At 30.3% G+C, this 17,346-nt stretch overlaps 1 protein-coding gene across 1 annotated transcript in view; it reads right to left on the bottom strand.

Annotated features, from left to right (window-relative positions):
* The window catches only part of LOC129226637 (pseudouridylate synthase 7 homolog), a 37,656-nt gene that overhangs the window by 6,353 nt on the left and 13,957 nt on the right, over positions 1-17,346 (bottom strand). The window contains exons 6-12 of the mRNA XM_054861266.1: positions 16,663-16,806; positions 12,236-12,298; positions 9,613-9,738; positions 6,562-6,623; positions 4,952-5,109; positions 3,726-3,858; positions 327-485 (exon numbers count right to left, since the gene is read on the bottom strand). Coding sequence (XP_054717241.1) covers positions 327-485; positions 3,726-3,858; positions 4,952-5,109; positions 6,562-6,623; positions 9,613-9,738; positions 12,236-12,298; positions 16,663-16,806 — 845 coding nt within the window. The remainder of the gene's footprint in view (positions 1-326; positions 486-3,725; positions 3,859-4,951; positions 5,110-6,561; positions 6,624-9,612; positions 9,739-12,235; positions 12,299-16,662; positions 16,807-17,346) is intronic.

Below are 17,346 nucleotides of genomic sequence, written 5' to 3'. Positions count from 1 at the left end.
ATTTTTTGTTTCAGTAATAGTTTTTAATGGAGAATATTTCTCTAAATATTAGTTAGGGGACCTAGGGAACATACAAGAAGTTTTTTTTTTTTTTTTTTGCATTTTTGACTCGTTTTTATTTTTGCTACAAACTTCCAATATCTTAACTCTGCATCAGATTCTGAACATTTTAGCAATTGGAAATATACACCTAGGACTAACAGTTGCCAAAGTAAAGGTCTTGCAGATTAAAACAGAACACCCTATATAATCTATTTATATTGCCAATATATTTTTAAAAAGTATAAAAGAAAGTAAAAAGTAAAATATGTAGTAAGGTATATTACATTCATTTTTAGGGTACAGCACACTATGTCCAGGAAGAGGGAGAAGCACATCCTTGATACTAGTTTTCTCTATGTCCTCTTGAGATACAAATTTTACTTCATTGGCAAGTTGTGTACGCCTTCTTTCAGACTTTTCAACATCAGGCACTTCTAAAATTTCTACATAAAAAATATAAATAAACAACCTATTAAATTTTTTAAAAAAAACCTTATTAAAATTAGCAAAATCGTATATATACCTGCTAACCTCAGAGAAAAAAAATACGGAAGATTTTTTTTCTTTTAATCCAGAAGATTTTAACGAAAAACAAATCTAACAGGATACCCACCCAACCCACTTTACATTTAACAATATGAAATTAGTTATGAATTCTATATCAATTGAACTTACTTTTGATCAGTAAAAATTACTTGTATTGCTTTCTTTTAAAGTTTGGAAATAGCTTTTACTCGTCTTGAAAAAAGAATGAAGCAAAAACAGCATGAACTGAGCAAACAAGAAGATGATAAACGACGCTAAAATCATGCCCCTAGTTGCTTGCTTCGATTGGATCCCAATAGGGATTGCAATACCGAACCAACAATTGAATACCAGTATTCAGTATTTTTAAAACGTGATACCGGAATACAGGTATAAATACCGGTATTTGAAAATTTTCAAAAAAATGCTTGAAAATATAGTTTTGTTGCCACATTTCATAATTTTGTGCAAAAATGCTATTATATATGAAAACGTATTGTGAACAAATATAAAATAAAGGAGCAAATGTCCTATTAACACTAGAAAGACGGAGGGGACTGTGTGGCCCCTAAGCTTTTTTACAATTAAAAATTTTTTTTTTCTTTCTCCTAATTGTTCTAGCATAAAAAAAGGCCATTCTCTCTAGTTTAACCTGTAACTTTCGCTTTATACAGCCGTTGGATATCCAAATGCTATAAACAGTACTGACTGCTTACCTGTCTAATGGTAGCCATTGCTCTTGAAAAGAAAAACTGATCCAAGCTTTTGGCCAGTATAGAGAGAAACACTACAAATAATTGCATACTAAGTTTTTATTTATTCATGAAAGAAGGTGCATTGGGCATGTGGACACACTCAGGAAGAATTTTTAAAATAATTCACCCCAAAAATGGGTAGGGGCCACACTGGCCCCTTCAGTCTTTCTAGGTATACAGAAAATGTCAGTTGTTCTAGTGTTAAAAAATCAATGTCTTCTAATTATCTAGAAGTCCTTCATCTTCAAATTCTTCGGTCTCTTGCATGTTGGGTTTAGATGAATTATTTTAAGTGTGTGTGTTTTTTTTTTTTTCCTTTTTGTATTCAGTACTTTTTTGTGCAAAAATGCTATTATATATGAAAATGTATTGTGAACAAATATAAAATAAAGGAGCAAATGTCCTATTAACACTAGAAAGACTGTGTGTATTATTATTTTTTCAATTGATAGCTAGTTGTAATTTTTTTACGAGAGACAATACTTTTCTAACATTACAGGGTCGGCTCTAGTAGTTTTGCTGCCCTTATACAAATAGAAGGTGCTTTAAAATTTCAAACAGTTGGTCCTTTTGAAGAGTGTGGTCTAATGTCTCTATTAAACACCACTCTTCAGATAATTCATGTAAAAAGTTGCTTGAAACAATAGTTTTCAAAAAAATAATCATTATTAAAAGTGATGTGAAAAAAGCTGTGTAACTAAAATCGAAAGTAATAAAAATGTATAGCATGAAAAAACCATGCACAAAAATGTGTACCTTACAGTAATAGAATAAAGTACCTTACAGTAATAGAAGCTGCTTTGAAATATAAAACAGTTAGTCTTTTTAAAATGCTGCTATCTATTGTATCTATTAAACCACTCTTCAGACAATTCATACTAAAAAGTTCCTTGAAACAATATTTACAAAAAATAATCATTATCCAAAGTGAGGGCAAAAAACCTTTGTCATTAAAATCGAAAGTAATAAAAATGTATAGCAAGGAAAAAACTATACATAAAAATATGTACCTTACAGGAAAAAAATCATTAAAAAACTAATTAACAAGTATTTATTTTTTATTATCGATTCGGCTTAAAAAATAAGCATTGATAATCAGACTTACCTTCTTAAAAAATTTTTTGGTCAAACAATGTAGCTTCCAAATATATTTGTAAATGTTAAACATTTTATACGTTAAATTTTCATGACTAAAGCATCCCAATGGCTTATAATGTAAATTCACAAAACAATTCCATTGCAGCATTAAACATAACATATACAAAGAAAGAAAAACGAACATGATTCCAAGTCTCCATTAAGAGACTGCTGATAACGTTAACTAAACATTCATACATACTTTTAAAATTATTACTTTGCTAACTAATACCAGAGTTGCTTTGCAACGATCAGCTAGTCCATGAATACAGTTTAAACTAAACTGAATTTCCCGCTGATCGAAGATAACCGCCTGTGGGAAGTCACATGACATTGATTGCTTAATACAGCGCGCAGTCCCGATATATAGAAGGCTGTGGCTGTATCACTAAGTGACGTCATAATCTTGCCTCAAGTCTTCTCATGCGATTCTCCAACAGCAATCTCTCCTTGGCTACTTGGCCTAAAATGCGGTTCCACAAAGTATCGTTATTGCCAAAATTCTCGAGGTACACCTTTTTTCCTACAAAACATTAAAAATCTGGAAGCTTTTGCTCATAACTGGAAAAATGGAAAAGGACATGAAAATCCTCAAAGCTTCTGGGAAATCTGGAAGGGCTGGCAGGTATGATTTATATTCATTTTTTATTTAACTTTGTTCTCATAGAGCGTTGACAATGTACACTGCTGATTGAAAGACATGGTGAAGTCAGAGAGGAAACTAGACCTAGATGCTATTAACAGTTTAATCTTGATGAGCACAATCACCGCTTTTAGTGAAAATCATTTTGAACACCTTAAGTATACATTATATTTATCTCAAATATCCCAAAGAAAAGTCGAATGCCTTGAGTAGTACTGTAGTATATCTTAAACAGTAAACATATTGAGAAACAATTCTCTGTTGACTTATTTAATGTTGTTGTTGTTGTGTCTAATGACGTGCAGAGTGCGAAAGGTTTAGATGTCTCTAAAAGTCTTGATAAAAAGATCTGCTAATTCTGGAGCCCGATGGCTGTACAGGATTTCAATTGGTGGTGCTCCAAGTTGGAGGAGGGAGCGAATAATGGAATGACAATTAAAAACATGATCTGGGGTGAGTTGTAAATGGGGACAGTGCTTGCAAATGGGATAGGATTTATTATTACACTTATTTAAAAGGTAATATATAAAAACAGGGTGTTTAATAGACAATGAGCAGATGGCCACATTTTAGAAGCCACATCTATTTCCATTTTATACTATAACAATATAAATAAAACTTACCTTCTGAATTATTTGATATCAAATCACCAGGAAGAACTTTCAGACCGTGTGTTTTGATTCTTTCGGATACTACTCTGTTCCAGACAAAACTCTGGTAGCTATGTATGTACATTAATCTTGTATTTCTAGGAATCTGTACAGAGAAATACATTAAATACAAAAACTGTAGCACATATAAGATTATATTTACAAAGGTATGAGAAGAATAAATGAAAACATAATAAAAACAACCGAAATTTGATTTCTTTTGCATTTATGTTTCACTCATTTTCTTCCAAAAAAAAGTTTGTGCCTCTACAATTAAATCTGGATCAATCATGAAAGCAGTGTGCGGTGCTTTATTACTTTGCATTGTAATAGAGATGCCACACAGGAACCTCATTTTCTCGTAAACCTGCTTGAAGAACTTTTAAGAGAAGTGACAATGTGATACAATGTCACTGCACGCTGGCACTGCAGGTTGACACTTCTCTTAAAAGTTCTTCAAGCAAGCTTACGAGAAAATGAGATTTAGGTTGGTGTCACAATCATTTTTGAAAAAAAAAAAAAAACATAATGCCTTAGGTGACACGAGGATCAAGTGACATTTTGTTTTGAGAAAGTGGTTGTCCCGCTTCAAATTGACCTCCTTCCTTCTCCTAGCTTTAGTAAGGCTTTTTGCAGTTTTTTTTTTTTTTTTTTTTTTTTTTGTACTTCTGGGAAAAAGACAAAAGAAAGTAAAGTCAATGTAGCAGCCATTTAACATGACATTTTAAGAACTGAAAATTAATTGAAAAAATCTGAAAGCATAAAACAAGCATCCACTTATGTGATTTTTCAAGAAAATAATAGTAAGTATTATAACTTATTAAAGCCTCATTAAAATATAATAACTCCTTGCTTTCACAGCCCTTAACACATGTATTTAATGATATTATTAACTAATTTAACACAATTTCTATTAAACAATCACATTCCTTAATGACAGGTTTTCTCAGAAACCAGAGGTGGTCAGGTTTGACAGATTTCACTATAAATTATAGTTGGCAGTTTTGGACAGTTTAATTACTTTGTAATAGGCAGGCAATGAACTAGAAAAATGTAAGTGTTTGAAAGCTATGTATTCAAACAAAAGAAAATTATTTTTAATGTAAAATAATAAATAGTTTTGAAGATACTGATAAACTAATAAGCGTTGCTTAGGCTAAAAGAATAAGTTTAAACTAAAAGAAAAAAATAATATTTACCGCATTAAGAGCACTAACTAAATCATTTTCATTATTGGAAGAAAGTCCATGCAATAACTTCTTCTCAATCATTGATTTAATTTTTGAGCTTGTCAATGCTTTCTTTGCATCTTTGATTTTTTCTTCACTCTTTTGCAAGTTATCTACGGTTGCATCACCTACAATGAAGCAAAAATACAAAAACCAATCAAACGTTAGTTTAAGAGAACAAAGTTATGGAACTGTCCTTCCTTGTAAATTGTGCAACTTTGCTATTATTTCATGTTTTTATGGTAAAACAATATACCAATTTATACACTTTAAAGGCAAAAAAAAGTCTAAGGTTTCTATTAGCTTCATTTTCAATCAGGAAAAAGTAAAACTTGTAGTTTTGTGAATCATTCCAATGAAGCATACATTACAAAATCTTTCTATGGTGATAATTAAAATTTCAATAAAAAGAAAAATAATCCAAAATGACTGCAAAATGAAATAACTATATCAATTACACTGAGTTACAGTAATCAATCAAATAATGCAAAAGAAAGAACAGGCATCAAATATTTTAACTGACACTATTAACTGTTTGCACAAATGAATGTTACAATTTAAAGGCTTTCACAATCATAGCTGGGATATGTAGTTTAGGGGGGAAAGGGAGACAGTGGGGTCTGCATTGTAAAAACCCTTTTTTTTCATTAGATAAACTTATCAATGATTTGATGAACAGCAGAACTTTTTTTATGGGGCAGAAACTGGTGCCTGCTTGCAAATTAAAGGCAAAAGTTACAGCTGTTGAATGCAATAAAACAGTAGAAAATAATAAATATGTCAGGTGTAACAACCTTAAACTATGAGTAAATAAAATCCCTAAATATTTATCTTATGTTTCAATGTTTGTATAGGTGTCACATATGTCATAGCTATGAAGAAGCAAAGGTGGTGCAAATGAAAAAAGGAAGATTTTTGAGTAAACCAAGTGCAATTGAATCATAAACGAGCTTTCATCTAGCAGTATTTATGAATATAGGTCAATAGCTCCACTAGCAAGGGATACTATCTATTAGGATAATTTTCCCTCTGGATTCAGAAAATGATTGGGATAATCAGCATTTTGGATAGCCAGAATTTGGTGATTGGAGTTGTACTGTACAGTCAACTCTTGATAACTCGAAGCCTTATAACTCAAATATTCCTTTATCTCAAAGTTCTCATTGAGTCTCAAACTCGAGAAGGCTGTGATAACTTCCCATGACTCAAACTATTAATAATTCAAAGGTTTTAGTCAGTCTATTGATGATACTTTTGAGCTGTTGAGAATCAACTCTATTATTTTTTTTTTTTCTCCTTTTGAAAAAAGCAAATCAATTCTAAAAAGAACTGCCCTGAAACTAAAATGAGATTTAGTTGTGAACTTACTGGAATAGAATAATTTTACGAGGAAAAATAAAACTACATATTAGGAAATATTATTTTATTGCTTCAAAATATATTCATCTTAAAATTTTCCATAATGAATTTAAAATACATGCATAAATAAACATAAATTAAAAAATAAATAAATAAATAAAACTTAGCACACATTTAATATTTTGATGCAACATAGAGAAATTAAAGTATAAGTTTCATACCTTCTAAGCTCGGCTGCAAAATTAAATTGATAGCCTTTTTCCAGTCTCTCAGTAAAAGAGCCCTTAAAATGAAATATAGTGGCAAATTAAGAGAATATTATTTTAAATTTTTGCATTATACAAAATGAGAAGAGTAAGTTAATATCAGAAAAATAATCACTTTGATAGAAAAATAAAAATTACTTCTCCAATTTTCAATACAAATTTGACACTTCAGTTGCAACCAAAATGACTGATCATTTTTGAGCAATTTTAACTTGGCAAAGTACAAAAATTTTTGTTGAGGGAACCCAAAATTTCTATTTCTTTCTTTTTAATATTAATACTTTTTTTTTGCATGGCAGGGATTAAAAAGTAAAACCATTTGTTTCTTTTTGAACAAATAACTACAGTTCCATTCCATTCCAATGGAGGTCACCCAGCATGGCATGGTAAGTTGTTTCCAACAGAGCAGACAAAATTTGTCAACTGAAAAAAAAGTGCAGAAAGAAAACAAAAATTGTTTAAACATGCAATAGCAGGCCCCTCAGGGGCTCAACTGATCCCCTAAATTTTAGAAACATAATGAAATTAGGGATTTTTGCACACATTTTGTTGGTTTTTCTTTAAGAAATGAATTGAACACAAACCCCTTGGAAAACTTTAAATGATGAGCCTGTGTAATGGTACAGTAAAAGTAAAAATTTTCATGCTTTGTATCATTATTCCCATTTAGGGTGGACAAAGGAGTTCCGGAACAGTAACAAGCAATGTTGGGTCTTATTAGATGTATTTCTAGACAGTTGCATACCTGATTTTTATTAGTAACTAGCTGTACCCGACGTGCGTTGCTACGCCAACAAAAAAATACATCATTATACTGATTTTCATGACAATTGGTTGAACGGGGCAGAAGTTGCTACTCTGCAGTGCCACCTGGTGGCGAGTGGCTTCAATGAGCATATTATGCACCTTCTCCGTGGAAAAATACATATATATAGCAATTTTCATAATAATCGGTCCAAATATCAAGTGAAGCCGTGACTATACTCAAATTTTGTACTCACGCAGTTTGCAAGATCAATCAATCGCTAAAAATATCAAATAGAAAAAGTTTTAAATCCCCCCGTTGCATGAAAAGTCATAAAACAATAAAGAAAGAATTTATTTGTTCAAACTCAAGAAAAATGGCAACAGCTAACTTCTTATCAATGAGATCTTTCACGCGAATTAATTTCTGCAGCCGATAATTTTATTCGTATTTATCCAATGGATTGTGACTTAAATTGGAATAAAAAAGGAACTATCGATCGGATTTTTTTCGAACTGGTCTATAAACATTCCCAGTACCAAAAATAACAAACGGTGAAAGTTTCAGCCAAATTTGCCGGGTAGTTTTGAGTTCATGGATGACATACAGACAAACATTCATTTTTATATATATATATTAAAGAGAACTTGGGTTTAACAATTCACAACTTTTTGAGAGCTGCCTTGATTGAGAAATACGAAATTACTTTTGACATGTTAAGTAGGTATCCACTAATCGTGCATACAAGATTGCTGTTATAAAATTTGTTAGTCATTCATTAGTTTATTTATTTATTTATTTGTATTTAAATGCATGCTAGGACATCTGAAAAGTCAAAATTTGATAAAGAAACCGTTTTAAACAATAGTAAACTTGGCTCTGAATTTTCCAATACTGCAATAAATTTATGCCTGAGAAAGAGAAGCAGCAAATATAAAAAAAATTCTGTTATTGGGACCACATTTAAGGGCCTTTTAAGGAATTGAATAAGACACATCATTTGCTTTTAGGTAAAACCACCAGTAGTTTACATTCGCACTTGTAGTTGACACTGTACTAATAGTTGATGCTTATAAAGTAAAAATAAATTAAGAATAGAACGTATATAACTATACAAAAATTTAAAAAAAAACTATACAAAAAGTGTAAAATGGTGCTTTAATTAGCAATGATTATCTTTCAGCTTATTCTTAGCTAAGATTTTGGTGCCTATGTTTCTTTTGTTAATTTATTTTTTTCATATAAGTGTTAACTGTTAGTGCAGTGTCAACTACTAGTGGTTTTCTTTATACATTTTCCCTATTTGTTTTTTAGGAATTCAGGAAATTGCCTCAAAATTTGCCAAATTAAGTTTTTGGGGGAACTGATAGCTATATTATGTAACCTTTGGTTGTGTACAGACCGTCTCATTTTTTGAAATATGCAATTGCCCAATTTTTTGAAAGAACAAAACAATGCTTCAGAAAGCAACAAAAAAAAAGTGTAAAATTAACTTAAAACATTGGAACAAAAATGTTTGTTTTTAGCAATAATTTGCACTCTATTAAAAATCAAACATACATTCAATTATTCGTACATTATTAATACTAATTCAGTACGAACTAACTTTAAAACATTGACTTATACTATATTTATAAAAATATTATAAAACTGCAATATCTTTTAAGATACACATTGAAGCACAATACAAGAGAATACAAACATGACCTCAAACAGTAAAAGTCAAAAACTCAGGAAAAAAACAAGCGAAATATTAGTTTCATATTAGTAATTCAGCAGGGCTCGAAAAGTATATTGCCTAATGCCCGGAGCATGTAAAAATTCCACTTGGGCATGAATCTTGTACCCTAACATGCCCGGCTGGGCATGGAATTATTAATTTTTAAATTAAGTATTGGTAATTTTAATGACTTATTATGTGCTATTTATTTAAACTTTTTTTTATGTTGTATATTGAAATAATTCTTGATTCAGGTATAAAGCTGTTAAATTCATTTTTTGTGTGATTAATGCTATACAACAAACTCAAATATTTTGATTATACAATAAAAAAAATGGGCATGTATTCAGGCACATACTTTTCAGATAAACAATGCCCGGTAGGGCATGTAAAATTTTAAAGATTTTTCTAGCCCTGCCCAGCAGCCAACATTTAATCAAAAAGTCTTTATTAACAATTTATCCTTATGACAATTGATTTTTCATGCAATTGTAAACAAATGTGAATTTGAATTTGTAAAAATAGATAGAGGATAACATACCTGCCAATACTGTGAGTAGGAACAGAGAGTGTGCCAAACCGCTGCAATCCATAATAATTAATAAAACCATTAGAAGCGAGTGATTTCATCGATTTTTCTATAACTTCTAGATCACCATCTAATTGTCTATTGTAAGAAAAAAATGTCAGAAGAAAAATGCAATTTTTTATTACAGTAGACCCTTGTCTTACGTGGGTGTATTTCATGCTGTTTTGATTATACGCGATTTAAGATTTGACACCTTTATTTTATTTTACGCAGATGAGTTTCAGTTTTACACTGATGCGGCAATGCAAACCGTATAAAACTTTCCTTTCTTTCAAAATCCAAACTTCTAAAGATTGCAGATTACACATAATAAACTGCATTTTGGCTTGTTAATAATCGAACTTGGGTCATTGGAGACATTTTGAGATTGGTTCCAGAGCACTTTCAAGAAGTAAAGTTATTAAACTCACACAGCTCGAAACTCACTGGAAGAAAAGCTTTTAGGAGTGACAAAGGAGGACAAAACCAATGAGGATACAAACATCGGTAACACTCCACCAAAAACGTTCACATTGAAGATTTTGAACCATTCCTAGACAATAGAAATGATCTTTTTGATTTGTTAGAGAAGGAAGAGTCTATCATGGAAATGACACAAGTGATCATGGATGCATTAATGCTCTGCAAAGAACTACAGAGAAAAATTCTTAATGACTGCCAAAACTAAAGACTATCATAACCAGCTCCTTTTTATAAACAAAACACAAAATTAATTTATGTTTTCATTATGCATGTTGTGCATAGAAATCGAATAAGTACACATTAAACTTATTACACAATTAGTCATCATGAGAATGATTTTTTTTTTATCTACCGAACCTAACCCCTTTTTTAACAATCCTATTAAGTCTTAATATGCGCAATTTTGATTTACTCGGCATTTCCGTGGAACGTAACCCCTGCGTAAAATGAAGGTCTACTGTACTACACTTAATGATTACTTAAAGCTTCAGTGATTTCATTGATTTTTCTATAACTTCTAGATCACCATCGAATTGTCTATTGTAAGAAAAAAAATGTCAGAAGAAAAATTGCAATTTTTTTTATTACTACAATTAAAGCTTCAGAACTATTTGACACACATGAGAAAAGGGGTTCTTGACACGTGATCATTGTAGGTGTAACTGATAACTGGAAGCAAGAAATCTTGGAAAAATTCTGCAAAGGCAATACCAGTCCTACCTTTAGGAAAACTTTTAGAGCAAGAAGCCTTTTGTGTTTCTGTGTTGAAAATTTCTTTGTTTTAGCAGCTGTTGTGTGTAATTTCAATACTGTCTTCCTCACGTGAAAACACATCTTAAACTAAACAACAAGCTTTCACTTAAAACTATTGCAAGGTATTGTATGAACATTCAGGTAAGGTTTCGACATTGTTTAAGTCTATTTAATGAATCAAAAATTCTTTATTTTTGTAATTTGCTCTTGCACTTGTGAACATGACATCTAGGACACATGCGAACAGTTCCTATAGTCTCTCCATAATACAAATAGTAATTTAGAATATTTTAAATTAAAGGAAAATGTGTAAACATTTATAATATTTATTTCTCTATGTCATTTCATAACTTTATTGTAAATCGTTCTTTTTCAAAATTATTTATTTATTTATTTTTTCTCCTGTTACTAAATAGTTGATCAAAAATTTAGTGTAATAGAATAGCTACAGGAAATAAAATGATACAAAATATTTCAATTTAATTAAAACTTAAATTTAAAATCATTTTAAATACATTATCATACCCTGTGTAAGAAGCGTAAAAGTATTACATTTTTGAATAATTTTTGTGTAATTAAAATATTATTTTCACTATGAAGTCTTATAAGTTGTTTTCTTGTCTATCCAGTGATCAGGACATGCGACAAAACCTTTTTTATATAATCTTTCTCATATGTGGCCCAGGCTTGTTTACGTGTTTCCCCTGAAGCAGACTTTTTTTTTTTAATATCAAAAAGCAAAATATATATATATATATATACATATATATTTTTAAAAATCTCAAAAATTTATACGGGACAAAGAAACCGTATTCAATTATGGAGAGAGACACTTTTGCTCTGAAAAATTGATAATACAGTCGAACCCCCTTAATCCAATAGCCATGAAAAAATATTCTAATAAGTGGGATAATCCATTAACCAGGATCAAAATAACATATTACATTGGTTTGGTTCATTGAAAATATGTTATATTAAGCGGGGTATTCTTTTAATCAATATTCTAATAAGCGGGCTCAACAATTTCTTTTTAAATTAAGAAACCAAAAAGAATTGTACAAACGTGCCCCCTTTACCCAATATTTATTGATTTTATTTGTTAACGCTACCGAAGATAACACTTTCCTAAGCCATTCTGCCAGGGGGGGGGGTGAGACTTATGTCTATAATTGTTATGTTAGGATCACCTTAAGGTTTTTTTAACATTATTGAATAATATTACAGTAAAGAAATACAAGCACATTTTCAAAACCCATCTTCCAATAATCTTAAAAGAAATAAATAGTTGCCTACTGGCTTAGTGCAACAACAGAATCACTTAACGAAAATGCTTATTTGATATCATTCATAAAGCTCTTACCTCAAAATAATTGCAAAATAATTTCCTAGTAAATCTCCAAGATATATTTGTTCATTTTTGTACCTAAAATGTTTGAAATATGAACATCAACAATGTAGAAAAACTTCAGTACAATATTACATCTATTTATATGATATTTATATTATGTTAGGTAAAGATGTATTGAATATTTGGTTCAACCAAATACTTTAGCATTCTGCAACCAAATAGTAAATGGTTTTAAATATTGGTACACTGCAAAATGTGTTCTTTTTTCAGTTTAAAACTAAGATTTTGAAATTTTTGAGCTTTGAAAAAAATAAAGAAATACTGAGTATTCCTTAAGTGAATCATGAAGATTTTTTAAAAATTGATGAGAAAAAATATATACTCCCTCAGAAACACAAAAGTTAAAATTTTTCAAATGCTTTAGATTTGATTGAGACCCCCCCCCCCTCCAAAACACACAAATAATGCATCAGACACTTTTTTGCCAAGCCAGTGGTAAAACTGTTTATAACTGGTAAAAAACAAATGATAATAACATTGTAAATAAATCGTACTTGAGTTAGCATTTAATTGTTTCCCTTGTGTATTATCTATTGTATGTTAGTCAAAGGTTATTGTCATGCCGGATATAGCTGGTTTCTACCTGCGGTTTTGACCGCCTCAGCTGAAACCTGCTATCTCTGTGTTATACACACAACATAAATAATGTTTCAATAAAAAATTTGTTGTTTTCAAAAAATCTGAATTAGAAAAAACCCCTATACAGTGAAACCTCTCTGAGCGGGCACACCTCCGTTCTGCAAAATTTTGGCCATTGAGAGGGGGTGGCCACTTTAAAGGGTTTTTGTTACAGTTGCGATATAATTCTATAATACACAATATACGCAAGTCTAATACATAGAATGAAGTTTGAGATTGTTCTAAAAGGGAAACAGTATATTATTTAAGTATATTGTTTATATCTTTGGAAGAAAGGTTACAATTTGTGACTTAAGTTTTTAATCTTCTCCAACAATTGTTTTCAAAATTGATTTCAAAATGTTTTTCAATTCAAAATGACAAATAAATTGCTCTAACCAATTATTTGTCATTGCATCTGAATTTCCGATGACTTTCTTTATTATCCCCAAAATCACTTAAGTTGAAAGTTTAGGATGCTTATGATTGCAAAACGTTATAGTAAATTGATTGTCAGAGGCTGAATTAATGCCTGAAAGGTATAAAAATGTATTTGCTCAAAATACATTAATAATACACACAACAAACTGATTAGTTAATTTAAATCAATCCCAAACTAATAGGTATGGTTGAAAAATTTTTATTTTCGCTGACTTGTTAGCCAGAAAATATTTCTCTCAGTTGGCAGAGTAATTTTCAAAGTTAACCATTGCTGTTTCGTTCGGAAAGAATTCCAAATCATACTCTATTAATTCTGCTGCCAATTTTCTGCGTTCATATTGCTCAGAATTTCAGTACATGTTGTTTGAGAATCATAAAATGATCTTCGCCAGTATTGTTTGCGACCCAGATTACACATATAGACTGACAAACTAATAAAATAATTACGTGTGACTTTTTTGCTCCAAAGTTATCGGAATTCGTTAAAGGTCAATAAGAATTCTCCTCTTTGAACTGAAAAGCTGCAGATTAGAAACAGAAAATGAATAGATTTTCCAGAAAAATGGAATTGACGAATCCGCTTGGAGGCTGTTCAGAAGGGGTCAGTGGCCGTTGCCGAGGGTGTTTTTAACATAAAATCTATGGGATAAAAAATCCATGCCGCAAAAAAAGGCTGTTAAGAGGGTAGCCGCTTAACCCATTCATGCTGGTTGGTACAAAAATATACCAAACGGGAAAAAAATTATAATTCGTCTTCACATGATGCTATCTCCCCAATAGCTGTACATTTTACATAGTAAATAATCACAAAAAGGGAAAAAAATATGTTTACTGTATCTTTGTTAAAAACGGTTGTAACAGTAGGCTTAAAACTTGAATAAATCATAACTCCAAAAGCATTCGTCTTCCGTCAAAAAGTGAAATGCAAGTTTTGCATGTATTTTAGTAATTTCAAAAAGGTTTAAAAATTGTACCATAATTGTAACAGTGTATTTGATTCAGATATACTTTCAAAACGTTGTTTCTATCTTTGTTTCGTGTTATGAATTCTCTTTTACTTTCAATGGTAGAAAAATTGTACCAACCGGCGAATATGTAGTCACTGTCTTGCTTCAGGCAAATGAAGTGTTTAATCTAAAATTTGTACAAATAAGTGATATTTTTAAAAGATTTTTTAAGTATTTTAGTAGTGTTGTTAATTTATTATGGACGTCATGGACGCAAAAAGCTGATAAGAGGAAATTCGATTAGATTTGAATATAACAGGGTGGCGACAGGAACTGTGAAAAAAAGTTCCCTGACTTTTCCCTGATTTCCCTGATTAAGTTCACCAAATTTCCCTGATTTACGTTACCAATGATAATGGTTGTCTTTCTTTGCTCTACTTGAAATCCATTGTATATCTGTATAAAATGCAGTATTTTTAACGTTTTAAGCTACGTAAAGTTGTTGAACTAAAGATATATTTTCAAAAGATGTTACTTTTTTTTAAATAAAATGGTTAAAAAAATATATCAAGTCAATCTTTGGGGGGGGGGGGGACCTACAAAACAGTACATTAAATTTTTCTACAATGGAAAGATTATAGAAAAGTAAAAAAAAAATACTTCACTTCCAGAAACCACTTAGCACATGAGAATTTTAAGAAACTATTAAAATTACTCTTAAAAACATATGTGTATTTAAGATAGAACTAAAAAGTAATTAAAGTCATTTTGAACTAAGTTTTCAAACAGTATAATAATTGTTGCAAGAATAACAAGTAATAGTGAAAGAATAGAATATTTATGCAAAACAGATGAAACCATTTGACATCCATTCATAGGGAGCTTTTCTCTAATCAAGAACATAGGTTTTAATGAATGAAAACAGCATTTTAACAATATAAAAAAAATTTCTTAAGTACACAAGTTAACTCTATTTAAAATCATTTCAGTATGTAATGAAAAAAAAAAATCTTAGATTGCTTTTGTAACAAAAAACTTTGAAATGCAAGAAAAAAAAACAATTAGTTAATTTTAAAACATATAAAAGAATACAACTTGGTTATAAAATTAAAGAATCACTTAAGTCTGAAGAAAAGAAAACCTTTATAATCTACGGTGGCAACAAATAGTATAACGGCAAAAAACAAAGTTTTTTTATTGAAAGTTCAGTTTTAGCAATTAAATTGAAAATGCAAAGAAGTGATAACTTTTAAGCTTTTATAGTATTAATTCAAAAACCAAAGATTTCTTCTTGAGATCGTGATTACAGTACGCTAATCACTTCAAGACAACGGAATAAAGGCAAAGAAGCTAAGGCATTAATGAAGGCTTCCTCTTTGCCTGTATGGTTGTTTATTTTACGTAGCATTGAAAGCGTAAAAGGAAATTTCAAGCTAGGTAAAATAAACAACTTAACAGACACAGAAGCAATCTTAGGAAGTTCATCCTTTGGTTAATAAGTAAGATTCAATACTTTGACGTTGAGGAAAAAAGATGCACAAATATGCGGCAGTGTATAATCACACCTCATTAATTTTACTTTTTTTTAACAGATCATTGGCAGAAAATGTGTAGGGAATTAGAGTACTTAATTTTGTAAAGCAAAAAAAAAAAAATTTTTTTTCTTCATCAAATAAATTTTCCCTGATTTTTTGTTATTTTTTCAAAATTCCCGAATGTTCCAGACTTTTTGAAAAGAAGATTCGCTATTCATTCCGAGAAGATTGTGATGCATAAATATTCGGTTTAAAAATATATTCAATTCGAAATTTTACTACATTTTTAGTATCGATTTTTTTCAAGTTCATATTTCATAAAATTTTATTTTACAAAATGAACACATTTCTTTTTTCTTTTGAAATAAATGAAATTGTAATTAGAAAACTCTTTTATGTAAGTGTAAGTAATATTCTACAATTATAAATAATTATAAGTGGTAATCAATGCAATTATTGCAATCAAACAATAAATGTAAAATTTGCAAACAAAATGTGCTCACACCATACAAACGCCAGTTGGTAGAAAAATCTACCATAAAAATAAAAATAGAAAATTTAACGGGAAAAATTAAATTTGTATATAATGCACTTACTAGACATAAAATAAATAAATACTAATAAAATTATCACAGTTTATTGTTTTTTTCGAAACCGGCATTAATGGGTTAAGACAGGTGGCCACTCGGAGAGGTTACAGGAAACGTAACTAGGAGAAAAACACTCAAACAAACAACTGTTTGAGTATATTTCTCCTAAATAAGTTCCCTATAATCATTCTACTACGCCTGTTTTTTTCTAAATAACAAAAATAGATTAATTTTGCTCTTTCACTTACATTATATTTCCGACTTTAATTTTGTTGAACCGTGCATTGATACTCAGTAACTTTTCAGCTGATAGTCTGTACGCAGAAACCGACTGACTTGTCTTTGCCCTCTTATCTTTTGTACCGGCATAAGAAAAGGTTTTGGTTGGAAGCCTAAATAAATAAAATATTTGCAAAATGAAACAGAATATAAATGAATACTCAAGAAATATTTATCTCATACAAGACAAGTTTACATGTAAATACTAAGAAAATAACTGCATTTCAAAATTAAAGAACTAATTTGCAGTCCTAATAACCTAGAAAAATGAAAAATCCTGCAACTATTTTTTCGACATATGACGTATCTAAATCGGAATATCTAACTTTGAGTACTAAAACATTCTAATCGATATATATTATAACAAAATCCCATTGAATAAAATACAAGGAAGAAACAGGGAAGGGGGAGGAGGCTACTCAGGCTATAATTTAAAAAATACCTATGGGCATGTATTGCATGTATGAATATTATGTTTTTAAGGCCTTCAAGAATACAGAATATGTAAGCGATCTCTTACATTACATGCTGCATAATCACATGGCATGGACAATGATTTTCTGCACCTTGGAAATCCACTAACTAGAGTCTGGTTTTAATGGGTGCTTTTGGTCATAACAGGTCGATGCCTAACCACTAGGAACCTAACTAGG

Source organism: Uloborus diversus, chromosome 7 (assembly GCF_026930045.1).
Source record: "Uloborus diversus isolate 005 chromosome 7, Udiv.v.3.1, whole genome shotgun sequence".
Lineage (NCBI taxonomy): Eukaryota > Metazoa > Arthropoda > Arachnida > Araneae > Uloboridae > Uloborus > Uloborus diversus.
Note: the sequence above shows the minus strand (reverse complement) of the source record. Positions and strands in the feature narration are given on the sequence as shown.